This window comes from Ahaetulla prasina, chromosome 11, assembly GCF_028640845.1.
Source record: "Ahaetulla prasina isolate Xishuangbanna chromosome 11, ASM2864084v1, whole genome shotgun sequence".
Taxonomy (NCBI): Eukaryota; Metazoa; Chordata; class Lepidosauria; order Squamata; family Colubridae; genus Ahaetulla; species Ahaetulla prasina.
In genome coordinates this window covers 20,796,307-20,813,533 of record NC_080549.1, presented here as the reverse complement: position 1 = coordinate 20,813,533, position 17,227 = coordinate 20,796,307, and the positions used below count along the sequence as shown (strand labels likewise).

The window sequence follows — 17,227 nt, the reverse complement described above, 5'->3', positions numbered from 1 at the left end:
ATTCACCATTCAACTTAACATCTATCGATAAAGGGTTCCCAATCTTTAATACATTAGTGTAGAAATCTCGTGCTTTAAAAACTGTATTAAGAAAATACTTTCTTCCTTTATAATTCACTGTTAAGCCAGCTGGAATCTCCCATCTAAAATATATCTGATGTTTCTTAAGCTCATCCACTAAAAAGGCAAATTCTTTTCTCTTTCTTAACATTTTAGGAGGAATTTCCTTCATCATTATTATATCTTGTCCTAGTATTTGAAATTTATTTTTATAAAATGCTTGCAAAATTCCATACCTAATCTTCTTATTTGTAAAATAAATAACCACATCTCTCGGTAAACACTTCTGCCTTGCCAACCAAGAATTAACACGATAAGTTCAATATTAACTTCAAAATCTTCTGGTTCCACTCCATCTATCTGAGCAAAGGCCTGAATAAAAATCTCTTTCAAATTTTCTTCCTTACATTCTTTTAATCCTCTCACCCTTATAGCATATTCCATTAATTTATATTGTAATATAACCCTTTCTTCATCTGCCCTATCTACCTTAACCTGAATATCATCTATTTTATTTTCTAAATTCAAATTAATTTGAACTTCATCTATTTTCCTTTGCAAATCTAAATTAATTTGGTTAATTTCTTCCAGTCTTTCCTCTGTTTGAATACTAGATAGCAATAATGGATTAATTGATTCCTTTAATTTTTTCATCTCCCTCCTCTGTTCTTCCACCATATCTTTAAAATCCAATATTTCTTTCTCCATTTCATCAAATTTTTGAAATTTTTGAAGGACAAAATTCTTATCACCCTGCCTGTAACTCTTCCCTAATGGATTTTGGCTTGCCAAGTCCAGTCAGATACAACTGAAGTCCTGCAGATGTTTAGGTACCTTGGGAAGAAAAACCCCAAGGAGGGAGAATCTTAAAACATTTTCACCTGTTGTATTTTGGATGCGTGTTAGCAGGCCAAAGTCTTAATAGCAAAAGCACCTCTATGTGTTGAAGAGCTGGCCCTGATGTGACCATCATCAAGTTCCCAGTTACATGCTAGCTTCACTTCTCCCTTAAAAATGTGATAGGATGTTGACGGTTTTAGTGATCGTTTGATATCTTGTGCAAGAACGCCAACATTTCGCAAGATTGCACTGAAATTGTAAAAGACGCTGGTAGTCTTATGTGAAATCTTGGAAGCTTTAGTGGTCTTTTGAGAAGAGACTTGGAGCTGGAAGACACGGCAGATGGGATGGAGAGGCCTTTAAGCTAAAGTGACCAGATTTCAGCGATGGCAAAGCGGGACACCAATGACCGGGGGGGAGGGGCTGTGCATGCGCGCTGAGTCTCGCCACCTGGCTGAAGGAGGAGGAGCGGCTGCTGCTTCTCGGCTCTTCCAGGCAGGCTCAGCTCTCCTCGGCTCTCCTCTCAGCTCTTCCAGGCAGCAGGTGATCTCGCGCCCCCTTCTCCACCACTCCCCCTTCTCCGCCTCCTCCTCCTCTTGCGTTGCCGCCTCCCATTTTCAGAATGGGAGTGGGGGAAAAAATCGGGACTTTTTTGAAATGCCGCGGGACACGGGACAAATTATTAAAAAGTGGGACTGTCCCGCCAAAACCGGGACGTCTGGTCACTATACTTTAAGCAAACTTTGTGATACTTAAACTCTCCCAGGTTCAGAGACTCAGTAATGAGAACAAGAAAGCTGGATCTGCTGTGTGGCTCACGTTAATTCTATTTCTTCTGAGTTGGATTTCTGGGAAAGCATTGAGTAAAGATAAAGGTTTTTCTCCCCAGTCATGTCTGATACTATGGGCTCATCTCCGTTTCTTGGCCAAGGGAGCCAGAATTGTCCGAAGATGTTTTCTGTAGTCATGTGGCTATAGGCCAGAGGTGCATAAAATAAGGACCCAGATTGTTCCTACCATATGTTACCTATTAATCTATTCTTATTTGCATGCTTTCATACTGCTAGGTGGGCAGGGGCAAGGAACAGGAGCTCAACTGTTGGACAGTGCTCAGGTCTCGAACCTGGACTGTCAGTCATGTAGCTGACAAGCTCAGCATCTTTAACTACTTAGTCACCGCCCTGAGTCCTTTGGGAGAAGGGCAGTCTATAAATAAAATTATTATTATTATTATTATTATTATTATTATTATTATTATTATTATTATTATTATTATTATTATTATTATTATTATTATTATTGTGCCCTCTGGGAAAGCAATAGCACTTAGACTTATATACCACTTCACAGTGCTTCACAGCCCTCTCTAAGCAGTTTACAGAGTCAGCCTATTTGCCCCCAACAATCTGGGTCCTTATTTTATCCACCTCATAAGGAAGGCTGAGTGAGCCTGGTGAGATTCGAACTGCCAAATTGCAGGCAGCCAGAAATCAGCAGAAGTAGCCTGCTGTACTGCACTCTAACCACTGCGCCACCGCGGTTCCTAAGCATTGAAGAAAGGTGGTAATAGCTGTTTCTTGCTCCTAATTTTTATGCCAAATGCTTATTTGGGCACAGTATGAATTAGCCTTGAATGACAGAGGTGGGAGGATAAGCAAGCTCCAAACCTCAATTCAATGACTTTTGGTTTTGTGCTTGTGGGGTTTTTTTTGTGTGTAATTCCAAAGGCTCAACAGAGTTTTCCTACATTAAACCTGCCTTCCTCAAGTCGATGTCTGAAGATTTTCTGAGATTCCAAGCCTCAGAATGCTCTCTTCCTCCCCAAGGTGATACGTAAGGATATGTTGAAGGCCTTCTTAGTTTTGGATCCACATTGTAAGATGCCTCTTCTCAGATTTTTCAGCATCCTAATAAATTTATCTTTGCTCTTCCTTAAGACTTAGTGGCTTACACAAACTTTGGGATTCTTTGAGGTGTTCACTGCATTCTGTTCAGTAACTGTTGGATTCTAGATTCCCCATCCTCCCTTTCTCTCTGTCTCTCTGTCTCTCTGTCTCTCTCTCTCTCTCTCCTTTTTACTGCAGTTGGCAAATTGTTTCTCTGACTGATAATGTAGTGTTTTCGACAGCGTCTTGTTATTTCAGTGGGAAGAGGTTGAGAGAGATTGCTAAGTGCAGACTATAAATACAGGAATAAATATGTAAATAAAGACACAAATGTGTTGTTTGTTGAAAGTCTTCAGGACTTTTCTAGTTAAACACCTTGAGTAATACATACGCACAGCCCTTTTCGATTTGAGGTCATGCTTGGCATTTAATGGCCTGTGGAAGGCTACTCTCCACAAGGGGGTGAGCCCAGGACAACCATACAATTGTAATTCAGTTCTTTTAAATTTAAAGTAGTTAAGTAGAGCTCCCACTGTTATTCTTAATGTTTTAACTGTCCATTTTCTGTTGTATAAGCAGATGAATTTCAGTAGAGATTAGGCAGCCTGTGCCTCATTGGGTAAGAAAATATCATTTCAGAGATATTTCCTTACCTAAGCAGAGAAACAGAATGACCAAGAATAGGCAAAAAAGGAGTGGAAGCAGCAGTGACTTCTGACTTCCTGCCGGTTTCCCCATTGAGGTTCCTTGTGGGAATCAGGCAAGAAGCGTCATAAATCTCCCTCCCTTTCCCTCCCCTCCCCTTTCTCCAGGTAAGTGGCTACTGCTTGATAAGGGAGGAAGAGAGGGGATTGCAAGAGTGGCTGGGAAACTGTCATTGAACTTTGAAAAGGAAGGTCATGTGACTTCACCAAAGCAGCCACAGCATCCCCAAATTTCATTTCCTCAGGTGTCATGGGTATATGGGCACATTATGTAGGTTAGCCCATTTGATGTACTCTAGTCCAAAAATCGTTGCCTTACGCTGTACTGTTTTGTCCAGTTAAGGATTATAACAATTTGAATTTTAGTAATACAGGTAGTCCTTGACTTATATCAGTTTGTTTAGTGACTGTTTAGCACTGAAAAAAAGTGACTTACAACCATTTTTTGCACTTGCAGCATCCCCATGGTCACATGATCAAAATTCAGCTACTTGGCAACTGACTCAAATTTATGACCGTTACAATGTTCTGGGGTCATGTCATCCCCTTTTGTGACCTTGTGACAAGCAAACTTGATGGGGAAACCAGATTCACTTAACAACTATGTTGCTAATTTAACAACTGCAGTGATTCACTTAACAAATGTGCCAAGAAAAGTCATAAAATGGGACAAAACTCACTTAAGAATTGTCTTACTTAGCAACAGAAATGTTGGGCTCAATTGTAGTCCTAAGAAAAGGACTACCTATATATGGCTAGATTCTGGAAGAGCTCAGAGCTAGAGAAACAATACGGTCAGGGCTAAGAGAGTATCTTTCTCTTTATTTTCTCAATCATTTTTCTTATTCTTCTTATTTCCTTATTCCTCAGGCTTGGCGGAAACGCTGGTTCGTGTTACGTCAAGGCCGAATGAGCGGCAACCCTGATGTGCTGGAATATTATCGGAACAGTCATTCCAAGAAGCCGATCCGAGTGATCGATCTGAACGAGTGTGAAGTGGTGAAGCACTCGGGCTCCAACCTGATCAAGAAGGAGTTCCAGAATAACTTCGTTTTCGTTGTGAAAACAACCTACCGCACCTTCTACCTGGTGGCCAAATCGGAAGAGGAAATGCATGTGTGGATCCACCACATAACTCAGATCTGTAACTTCGGACACTTGGAAGACGGGACAGGTAGGTAGGACGAGAAAGCTCAAAACTCGTGAAAGTCGTTCATGAATAATGTAAGCCTCTGAGATCCCATTTAGTGGTGGATAAACTGCACACATGGATGCATGCATGCATGAATGAATGAATGCTTAGAGAACTTTATACAATCAGCACAGTGAAATATTTACATGCTAACAAATCATCACAGAACAATTGTCCGAAGTCTCTCTCTCTCTCTTCTAAGCAACCTCATCCATCAAGCGGACTGATTGGCAGAGTTAGTTAATCTGATCCTTTCTGAAATTGACATTTTGAGGGAGGAAATACTGCAGTAAAAAATCTGTTTGGTGAAATAGAGAAATAGGATGTCGCTTGGGGTAGCTTCCATAAATGGAGGGCCACAATTTGATAAGTCCAGCCTGCTTGTTCACTGGCAACTGGTGAGGAGTATTTTTACCCCCTTTTCCATGGCTCTTTTTTTCCTTTCCCCTAGTCGGCAACAATAGGAAGGAAAATAATTGTGCGACATTATCACTAAAAATGTGGGATGTTCTCAGAAGAAATGTCCATGGATCAGAGGTCTCCAACCTTGGCAACTTTAAGACTTGTGGACTTCAACTACCAGAGTTCCTCAGCCAGCTTTACTGAGAGTATCCTGCATTTTTAGTGACTTGAGAACAGTTAGTTCTCTTGACTGTTGATATTGCATGTAGAAACATCCATGGATAATCTCAGCACAAAAACACATCAACTGAGAGCACACATCATTTCCAAAAGAGTGTGTAGAAATTTTCTTGCGCTTTGTAATAGTTAAGCACTGACGTTCAATTATAAGTACAGATAGTCCTTGACTTACGACCACAATTGAGTCCAAAATGTATGTTGCTAAGTGAAACATTTGTTGAGTGACTTTTGCCCCATTTTATGACTTTTCTTGCCACTGTGAAGTGAATCATTGAAGTTGTTAAATTAGCAACAGTTTAGCCAATGTCTTTGCTGAGGGAACCTTGGAACATGTTACAAAGTGCACCTGTTTGGAGAACAAATCCGTAATCTGTATTTCCACTACTTTCGGGTAGTTCAACAATAAAATCCATGGATATCTCCTTCCAAGGATCCCCAGGTCTGGCAACATTCTGGAGTAACCCAGGAGGCTTCCCAGGTGGCCTCTTTGCAGAAGCACATACAGGGCAGCTAGCAATGTATCCCTCTATGTCCTTCTTTAGGGAGGGCTACCAGAATTGTCATTTAACTAAATATAAGGTCTTCACGAACCCAAAATGCCCAGCAACTTTTGCATTATGGGATTGTTGTAATACTGCCCCCCTCATACTGGCAGGGACATACAGCTTAGCCCCCACCCATGCGAGACCATCATGAACCATACACTCATTGCCTTGGGAGGTGAACCATTCATCAGTTTTTAGGGCTTTCCTTAACTGCTCGCTTAAGCCGGTGGTATGTTCAGGTCCCCTCTCTCCTGGGCTCTGGTGACAACAGGAGCTTCCAGTTGCTTTGAAGGGATAACTGGGCGGATCACCTCCGGCCGTGCGCTATTGTATTGAGGCAATCTTGAGAGGGCATTGGCCATAAAGTTCTTTCCTCCAGGGAGGTAGCTTAGAAAGAATTCAAAGCAATTAAAGTGTTGTGCCCACCGGACTTGTTTGGGTGACAACTTCCAGGGCGTTTTTAGGGCTTCTAAGTTTTTATGGTCTGTCCACACCTCAAAGGGGTGTTTCGCCCCTTCGAGAAAATGCATCCAGGTTAGCAAGGCCCAATGGGACAGCAAAAGCCTCCTTCTCCCAAATTGCCCATCTCCGTTCGGTCTCAGACAATTTACCGGAAGTATAGGCGCAGGGTTGTAAAGTTCCATCAGCATTGGCTCGAAGTAGCACCGCCCTGACAGCCACATCACTGGTGTCGGCCTGGACGATGAAAGGAGCTTCCATGTCGGGGTGTTTTAGGACAGGTTCGGCAGCAAACAGTCACTTCAGTTTCTCAAATGCAGCCTGGCATTCCATGGTCCACTCGAGGAGCCGACTAGGCTTTGGCTTGGCCTCTCCCTTTATTTTCAGGAGGTTGGTAATGGGTAATGCAATTTGTACAAACAAGGGGATAAACTGTCGATAAAAGTTAGCAAACCCCAAGAAACTTTGTAGCTTCTTGCGGATGCGTGGAGGCGCCCATTCCAGGACTGCCTGGACTTTCTCCGGATCCATTTCTATCCCCTCATTTGATACACGATAGCCTAAATAGTCAATCTTACTCTGATGGAATTCATACTATGACAATTTAGCGTATAGTTTGTCCACTCTGAGTTTTTTCAGGACTGACCGCACTAGTTTCAGGTGTTCGTCCATTGTCTCCGTGTAAATAAGAATGTCATTTAGGTAGACGAGGACCCCCTTGTAAAGATGCTCACGTAATACCTCATTAATCAGTTGCATGAACACTGCCGGTGGTCCCTGTAGTCCAAAAAGGAGCACCCTAACTTCGAAGCAACCCAGGGGACAATTGTAAGCAGTTTTCCATTCGTCCCCTTCCTTAATTCGAACTCTGTAGTAAGCCTCCCTCAACAATGGTTTCCCCATTGATTTTGCTTGTTGGAAGTTTGGAAAAAGTTGATCACATGATCCCCCAGGACAGGTCATAAATATGAACCAGTTTCCAAGCATCTGAATTTTGATCACATGGCCATGGGGATGCTGCAGCGGTTGTAAGTGTGAAAAACAGCCATAAGTCACTTTTTTCAGCGTCATCATAACTTTGAATGGCCACTAAATGAACTGTTGTAAATTGAGGACTATTTGTAATGCCTGTTGCATCCAGTCGGTTGGTAGACCTCACTTCACGGCTGTCCTATTTAACGACTGTTTGAAACTAGGATGACATTGAAAAAGTAACTATGGCCAGTCCTTCTATTTATGACTGCTGCAGCATCCTGTGTTCATAGCATCACTATTTGCGCACTTCATAGCTGACTTCTGACAAGCAGAGTCAATGGTGAAGCCAGCATTAATATTGCAATCATGTTCACGTGTAATCTCACTTAATGATTGTAATGATTTGCTTAATGACCAAGTTGGAACTGATGTCACAAGCTTGTCACAAGTCTCAGTGATGTTTTACTTAACAACTATGTTGCTTAACGCCGGAGTTACCAGTCCTGATTACCGTAATTGCTAAGTGAGGACTGCTTATGCTCTACATTGTTAAGTATCCTATAATAGAAGCATTTTGTGATGGCTTCCACACCTCTGATAGTGCCTCCTTGTTTGCATTTTTTTAACAAAAGATATCCAGTTCTCTACTGCTTCTAATCAGGAGGCAGCAGCAAATGATCATAATAATTAACCACCCTTTTTTCTACGATGGCAAAAGATGAAGAGCTGGGATGACCTGAAAGGCAGTTTTCCTAATTTCACATTGTTAAATTACTATGTGAATTGAACTCTAGTTATCTTTCTCAGTTCTCATTTTGAAGCTCTTCTCTAATTGCTCAATCTCACCCAAACGTTGCATATAATAGTGAAAAATCAAACAAAATTGCAGTATGTTAAGGAATACTGTTTCAGGTGAAAAAAAAATCTTCTTTTAGATTCTTAGATACTAATCAAATATCTCTATAATTTGGCTTTGGTAAAGAACTAGATAAGGAATCAGCCACAAGACAATTATAGCCTTTGAGATGAAGTTTTGTAGAGCCCCAAAATTTAATAATATTTTGTAATGTTAAAAGTCACTGAAATCTCTCCAGATTTTTGTGGGTTCATGAGATTTAAAACAAGGACACCAGACCACACATCAGGAAATAATCATGTAACATTTTGACCTATGTATATCTTTGGGTGGGAAGCATGAAAATATGGTTGATGTCTACTCCAACAAAAAACAGTTCTGTATCAATGGCCTAATTATGAAGAAGGATGTTTATCTACAATTTAATCCTGCATCACAGAAGGAATTGTTGATGCTTCTGTGATGCAAAAGAAACAAAATTTTGGCAAGGAACATCCAAGAAAAGACAAAAATCGGATTTAGGAGACTGAAGGCTAAAACATATAAAGAACGGTTACAGGAATTGGGAACGTCTACTTTAATGAAAAGAAGGACTAGGGGAGAAATGATAGCAGCGTTCCAATATTTATGGGGCTGCCACAAAGAAGAGGGAGTCAAGCTATTGTCCAAAGCACCTGAAAGCAGGACAAGAAACAATGGGTGGAAACTAATCAAGGAGAGAAGCAACGTAGAACTAAGGAGAAATTTCATGTCAGTCAAAACAGTTACCGGTAATCAGTGGAACAACTTGCCTCCAGAAGTTGTAGTTGCTCCAACACTGGTGGGTTTTAAAAATAGATTGGACAACCATTTGTCTGAAGTGGTGTAGGGTTTCCCGTCTAAGCAGGGGGGTTGGACTAGAAGACCTCCAAGGTCCCTTCCAACTCTCTTATTGTTATTTTTATCCAGAAATGTAGCATTTCTTTTTCCAGTGGGAATTTCCTGACTTTTGGCTCCTTAAAGCTGGGGTATTAGTAAGAAAGAAAATGTGGACAGCATTTTCCATGGGAGCAAAGCATCTGATTCTTATCTCATTCTAGTGAAAAGTTGCATTTTAAAAGCAGCCCTTAGCAATTTAGCATTTAACAGCCCTCTTTCCCTCTTCTCTGAGCAGGATAATCTAGAGAGGTTTAAAAACAGAGGGAATGTTTGAGAGGGCGGACAGTTTGGCATCTGTCTGTTGAAGCACCCTTGGAAAAATTTTCAAGACAATGTCTTATTTTGTCTGTCTGCAAGCTGGGGAACCTAAATCTTGCTAAGCAGAGCACGTGGTTTTAGGGAGACAAGATCTCCAATTAAAAACACAACAAAAGAAATTAGCACTAAGTACTTTTTGTTTCTGCGCTCTGTTTAAAATATGCTTGGAATGAATCATGATACAGATGGCTTGATGGTTACAAGAAATAGTTCACTGTCTTCAAAGGGGAAAAAAGAATCTTCTGGTGCTATTATTGAAGCCGATCAAATCTAAGGTTCACTTTAACTTATTGAGTTGGAGGAAATCGCCAAATGTCAGCTGCATTTAGTCCAGCGTATTCCTGGGTTTTGCAGAAATAGGTTTGCTCAAATAGCTAATGCAATCACTGGGTGATTTGGAGGGGGGGGCTAGGGTATCAGTACAGTCGAGGACAGCAGAGCCTGTTGAGGCATTCTTTAAAAATCAAACCTGGTTTAGGTCTGTTGATGGGCTGGTGAATGCCCACAAAGAACAGGAATTTGTCTAGGATTGTGCAGTAGATGGAGATGAAAGACTGGATGGAAGTGAGTAGCAAATGAGAACCCGCTTCACTGTGTGCGGGCTGAGCTGACCACTAAATGGTAGCAGTGAGATATCGTTAGGCATCTCTATGTCTTTGCTGTCACTTAGTGGTCATGGAGAATCCTGCTACATGGAAAATTCATGTAGATTCCGGACCAGGAATATGCCACCGTCAGTTGCTACTCCTTACTCAGATAATGGTCTAAACTTCCTGTGTTGTCATTACTCCTTGAAAGAGGCTTGTGTGTACAGGCCCCATGATATCCATAGAGATCTGCTCTGTTGAATGTAACCAGTAGTTTACAGTAGTGGCCAAAATTGTGGAAACCTTTTGGGAAAAGGTTTCCACAAAGGTTTCTGAGGTTTGGTGGCTAATAACACCACTTTTCTTTTTGCAGTAGTACCGTAAATTTATGTATCAATGGAAAGATAATTTAATCAAGAATGTAATGCAACAAAGTTTGTTCAATTATCTGTATTCTATGAAAAGTTATAGCCAAATAACCAGAAAAATGAAGCACAATTTGCTTAGGTTGATATCGGGTAGTTTTCCTTCATCTGATTGTAGCCAATGAACATGAGTGTTTAGAGAGCCAATCAGGTGTTATCTTGTTTTGGCAATGAGCCAAAACAATGAGCCAATCGGATCACAGGATTCAGTTGCTGATGTCATGTATCGAGGCTGAGAGGAGGACATTTTTCGGTGTGTTATGTGATTGCTATCAAGTTGGTTGGGGTTTTTTTTTTGGTGTTCTTTCATTTAGTGAGCTTGTAAAACGTAATAAAATTAAAGTAATGGTGCAAAGAGTTGACAGGTCGCCCAGAAAGCGATGTAAAATAGTATAATTAACTGAACAAGGTGACAGTTATAAAGAAATTAGAAAAAAAAATTGGTGGAAACTTAACCAAAGGTGGCATTTCTAAGTTTTTGAAGAGGTGTAAGGAGACTCAGTCATTACAAAACCACACTGGTAAAGGCAGGAAAAGGTGCACAAGTGATGATAGAAGGATTAAGAGACTGTGCCTACGTGACAGAAGAAAATCATCTGGGTATATACAAGATGAAATGGTGCAATGCAATGTGAAGTTGAGTGCAAGGATATACAATTGTATATCTCGTTTTTTCTACGTGTTTCACTGTTCTTCTTTATAACTGCTATTCTAATAGCAAATCCTTCATGAAAGTTATTGCATTACATTCTTGGTTAAATTATCTTTCCATTGATATATAATAACCATAAGGCGAACCATAAGTCTTCCGAATCTTCAGAAGTCATCCTGTAGAAGACAACCTTCTTCAGAGAATATGTAATATAGACCAGGGTCTCCAACCTTGGCAACTTTAAGACTTGTGGACTTCAACTCCCAGAATTCCTCAGCCAGACAGCTTTTCTGGCTGAGGAATTCTGGGAGTTGAAGTCCACAAGTCTTAAAGTTGCCAAGGTTGGAGACCCTTGATATAGACTGTTCCCAAGGCATTTTCTTAACATTTCCTACTTGTGCTGGTAGGTGGTTCATACATGTATAGTTGAAGGAAATGTAAACCTCTAAGTAAAGTTGAAGCATGTTCTCTGCTCAGGACCTTTGGTTCAACAAGCCGATGGGCTCATCTTTGACTACAACATAGATACCAAAAATACTCCAAGCAGGAACAGGCAGCCTTTGGTGGCTGGGAGGAAAGAATTTAACATTTGGTGGGGGGGGGGGAACGGCAAATGGGTAATGATCCAGAATGTGGAAGGTTTTGCTGTGTTTATAGATTTTGGCTAAGATTCCTTCTGTGTTTTATAATGATGCTAAGATATTATGGGGTCTATGCAGCAGGCTTCATTTGGGCTTAAATGAGAAGACATGGTGCTATCAGAGCCAACTTGAACAGAAGGGACCTTGTAGGTTATCTAGTCCAACCCCACCCACCCCAAGCAGGAAACCCTACACCATTTCTGACAAATGGCATTCCAGTCTCTTTCTTGAAAGCTTTAAGTGATGATGTTCCCAGAACTTCTGAAGGCAAGCTGGTCCATTGATTGATTGCTCTCACTGTCAGAAAATTTCTCCTTATTTCTAAGTTGAATCTCTCCTTGTTCAGTTTCCATCCATTATTCCTTGTCTGGCCTTCAGGTGCCTTGGAAAATAGGTTGACCCCCCTTCCTCTCTGTGGCAGCCCCTCAAATATTGGAAGACTGGTATCATGTCTCCCCTGGTCCTTCTCTTCACTAGATTAGTCATGCCCAGTTCCTGTAACTAATTTTCATACATTTTAGCCTCCAGTCCCCTAATCATCTTGGTTGCTCTTCTCTGCACACTTTTATAGTGCAATGACCAAAACTGGATACAGTATTCTACGTGTGGTCTTACTAAGGCTTTAGGGACAGAGGAGAAGGAGGCCTACACAGCTTTAAGGCTACCAATTTTCAGAACCATCCTATTTTGAAAGATCCAAATACTATTGCTCTGGATTTGTTAGTGAGCCACCAGCTTTTTATCTCCAAGTAGCCACAGCTTCAGCAGAGGTCACAGTCTTTTTAAAAGGACTACGCTAAATAATTCCTAGAAGGAGCCTTTCTATGTCCTGAAGGTGCTTCTCCAAAAGACAACTGGACTTTCTTGCTTTTTTCTTGAAAATGTTTGGCTTCATCTTCAATTAAATAAAAATAATTGCTACCAACCTGCCTTCCATTGAGGACCTGTATACTGCACGAATCAAGAAGAGGGCCGTGAAAATATTTACAGATCCCTCACATCCAGGACATAAACTGTTTCAACTCCTACCCTCAAAACGACGCTATAGAGCACTGCACACCAGAACAACTAGACACAAGGACAGTTTCTTCCCAAACGCCATCACTCTGCTAAACAAATAATTCCCTCAACACTGTCAAACTATTTACTAAATCTGCAATTCTCATCGTTCCCATCACCAATCTCTTTCCACTTATGACTGTATGACTGTAACTTTGTTGCTGGCAATCTTTATGATTTATATTGATATATTGACCATCATTTGTGTTGTAAATGTTGCACCTTGATGAACGTACAGTATCTTTTCTTTTATGTACACTGAGAGCATATGCACCAAGACAAATTCCTTGTGTGTCCAATCACACTTGGCCAATAAAAAATTCTATTCTATTCTATTCTATTCTATTCTATTCTATTCTATTCTATTCTATTCTATTCTATTCTATTCTAATTAGAACTGAAGAAACTTCTTGGACGAAAAGCGAAATGTTTGTAAGAAAAAAACAAGAAAGTCCCAAATACCTTTGGGACAACCATGATCTGGATGATTGAAAATCTCCATAGACACTGAGCCTTCCAATTGTTCTGCTCTGTTTTTCAGAAATAATAGAAAAAGCCGGGTTCTGTTTTTTTCAAACCTCTTTATTTTCCTCTCTTCTCTGTTGTAACTTTACTCTCTGTGACACGGGTGATATCTAGCTTTTGCTGATTGTGCTTCTGCTCAAGAGAGAGAAGGAATATGGCCCTTTTATGCTGCTGCCTAGAAAATGGACATACATAATTCATTGCCTGCAGCTGCTCTACCAGCCATTAAAGAGCTTCAGTCATATTATCAGGCACATGGGAAAATGTGCAGCAGGACCCCGAGTTCTGTCTTTGGCGTCCAATTTCAGATAGGAGCAGAGTCAGAGAGGAATTCATTTTTTTTTAATGAGCATGTGCTAATTGGAGGGATGCTGGGATACATCTTAGCTCTGTTGTTCTGAGTAACCTTCTGCTGAGCCTCCCTCTTAACTGAAGTCACATTGTAAAATGTTGTGGATGAGGCATAGATATGAAGGTGGAGGCACCTTAAATCCTCCAGAGCAGGTCAAAGAAGAACATCCTTTAGAAATAGAAGGCTAATGAAGTCCAAGGAGCTTGACTTGACGGGCAGCAGTGCTAAGATCAGGGTTTTTTTCCCTCCAAATTCAGATTTGAGCTGGAAGGTCTTTTAGGACAATCCCCTGCTCAAGCAAGAGACCCTATACCATTTCAGAAAAGTGGCTCTTCTTAAAAACCTCCGATGTTTCAGCACCCACAACCTCTAAAGGCAAGCCAGTCCATTGGTTGATTGTTCTCAACTGTCAGGAAATTTCTCCTTAGTTCTAGATTGCTTCTCTCTTTGATTAGTTTCCATCCATTGCTTCTTGTCCTGCCTTCTGGTGCTTTGGAAAATAAGTTGACCACCTCTTCTTTGTGGCAGCCCCTCAAATACTGGAATACTGCTATCATGTCATGCCCAAATCCTTGATCAACCCTTCTTCATAAGTGTTCATATTGGTGTCAAAGATGCTTCTGGACAAGGCTTTTATTCCATAGCAGTCTTGCCCCAATTTCTGTAACTTTGCAGGGCTTCTGATTGCAGTTTTCTTCTGTTTTGACTTGCATGTTTGTCTTTTGTCCCAGGCGAGAAATTCAAAGAAGGAAAAATAGAAAGCTCATCACGTTGGAATAATGGGGAATGCTGGGTTAGAAATCAGAAAAGGAGGCAGGCACTTCTGAAATCTTACCAAGGAAACTGGAGGGACTAGTCCAGGCAGTTGCCAAGCGTCAACACTGATCCAAATGTGCCCACATGCACACATGTGCACCTACTAGAAAGACTGGGAGTTCTAGTACCGCCTTAAGCATAAACGCTGGCTGGGTGACATTGGGTTTGTCTGTCCCCCTGTCTCAGCGCAGCTTCACCTCACAGGAGGTTGTTGTGAGGAAAATTGGCATGAACATCACTTTGGGTTGACTATAAATAAAAATAAAAGAAGGGAAGGAGGGAGGGACGGAGGGAAGGAAGGAACAAACAAACAAACAAACAAACAAACAAATGAAGGAAGGTGAAAGAGATAGAAACTAGAAACCTAATTGTGTCTCCTGTTCTGCACTGCAGCAAATAATGATTTGTAATAACCATATAGCTGTTCTTTAAAATTGTTCTTTTTGTGGCCAAGACGCTGCACAACATTTGGGGTGTGGTGACCATTGCAGTTGGGAGGATGACACAAAGTGGATGAGGCTAGTTGTTACATGGCCAAGGCTGGGATGCTTCATTTTTCTGGACTTTCAACAAATGCTTAAACCTACATAATAGCTTAGCTCACTCTTTCATTCATCTGCTTCCTGCTTCAAGGAGTGAGAGCCAACACTGATTTTGGCCCACTGTGGTCAGAAGGGACCTGGGAACTCCAAAAAGTGATTTTTCAGTCTTGAGACCATGATTGCCTTAATCTGTCTCCAAGTTCAAGCTTCATGGCCTGTTTCCTACCTTCCTTCATGTTTTCTTCTAGGCCTGCAAGGCCAGATAGAGGAGGGGTCATGCAGTTCCATCCTTGTCTTTCCGATCCTTTGTTTCCTTTTCTCAAATTCTAATCTTGCTTGGTTTAGCGGAATCTGCATTTGCAACAGGACACTGGTCTTGCAACCAGTTCCAAAACTTATCTCCATCAAAGGATTGCCATAGTCTTTTGATCAAAATTTAGGTGCTTAGCAGTTGGCATTAATTTTATGACGGTTGCAATGTCCCAGGGTCATGTGATCACCATTTACAAGCTGGCTTCCGACAAGCAGAGTCAATGGGGGAAGCTGGATTCACTTAATGACCACATGGTTCAGTTAATAACGTCAGTGATTTGTTTAACAACCATGGCAAAAAAGATCATAAAAATCTGGTGCAACTCACTTAACCACCACCTTACTTAGCAACCGAAGTTTTTCTCCTAATTGGGCCGTAAGTTGAGTACTATCTGAACAAAAACAAGCATGTGGATAACTAATACCACTCGCAGTCCCTGAGCTGCTTTCAAGCATCATCCTGTCGCCATGTTCAGATCTGTGCTGTTCCTAACGGTACTGATTGAAAGGTTCTCAGAATGAATGCTTGAACTCTGAGTGTCTCACCATAAATTATGCAAACAAGGAGCTTTGGAGGTCAGTCTTTAATGCCTTGCTTATTGTTTCTTCTTTCGGAGACTCAGCTGATCATTTGCTCGATGTGTCTCGGGAGGTTTGAATCCCAGCTCTGCCAGATTCATCTGTGCCTTTTCTTCGTGTATTTCAGAAGGCCATTAGCCCCTTTCCCCCATTAACGATAGCTCCAAGACAGATGGGTGAAATCCATATGGCCTCCCAGGATCCTCTGATAGCCAGCATCTGGAGACAGTAGTCTAGAGATGAGACAGATTTTTTATTAGTCAAAAAAGGTTTATACAAATACATATCAGGTATGGTAAATTTTCATTTTTCTTATCTAAAATAAGAATTTTACTCAAATTTTTTAACACATACAACAGCCATAAGGCAAGCAGGTGACACGAAGTAGCTAAGTTTGCAAATTTTAAATACGTAATAAAGAAGAGTCAAGAATAAACAGAATATCGTACAAAAGAGAATAAGGAAAACCAACACAATCCCAAATATCTTTATCACTTCCTAGTTTTGGATCTCAGAACTCTGGGTTCAGCCTGACCCAACTCCAGGGCCGCAACAGCGGCAGCCGCTTCAGCCCCATGATCTATAGATGAGACAGATTTTAATTGATGGGCTAGGTTTGTTTTTTTCCTCAGCCTGCTCCACATACATAAAAAACAGTAATCAATGACCAATGACTATGCAGCTAGAATACTCTGGAGCTTAATCTAAGTGCAGCAAGCTGGAATGATTGCTTTGGCTATTATGAAACAGAGAAGGTTTAGATTAGATTGACACCTTGATGGAGAATAGAAACATATTAATCACGTCTGCCAGATGTAATGGATGGATGTCAGACCTGCCCTGAGTTGGTTCTTTAGGCAAGAAAGACCCTCGACTCCATTTGCAGTGAAAGGTATACTTTTACTGAAATCCAAGTGGTTTACAGTATAGCGAAGCCAGAATAGAAGTTCGCATGCCAAAAGTTCCCTGATCAGTTCTTCTTCTCCCCTGGGCCCCTTATTGTCCAATTATATTTTATATTTGGGAACAGTCTCTTCAATGGCGGGATGATTGGTGAGCCATTGCATTCCATTCCCAGGGCTTTGACTTTGAGGTGGTGCCTCTAGAACCGTGATGGCGAACCTACGGCACGCATACCACAGGTGGCACGTGGAGCCATATCTGTGAGTACATGAGCGTTGCTCTAGCTCAGCTCCAGCGTGCATGTGTATGCCAGTCAACTGATTTTCAGGCTTTCTGGGCCCACCGGAATTTGGGAAATGGGCCATGTCCGGGCTCCGGAGAGCCTCTGGAGGTCCTCCGGGAGGGTGGGGAAGGCTGTTTTTTCTTTTCTTCAAGAAAG

The 17,227-nt window shown here is 41.3% G+C and overlaps 1 protein-coding gene across 3 annotated transcripts in view; it reads left to right on the top strand.

The window, feature by feature from the left end:
* Positions 1–17,227, top strand: part of GAB3 (GRB2 associated binding protein 3) — a 102,925-nt gene that overhangs the window by 49,741 nt on the left and 35,957 nt on the right. For 2 of the 3 annotated variants that reach the window (XM_058196538.1, XM_058196537.1), the window contains exon 2: positions 4,361–4,664. In XM_058196538.1, coding sequence (XP_058052521.1) covers positions 4,361–4,664 — 304 coding nt within the window. Of the gene's footprint in view, positions 1–4,360; positions 4,665–17,227 lie in introns of those variants that run through there. The other variant, XM_058196539.1, reaches the window with a different exon arrangement.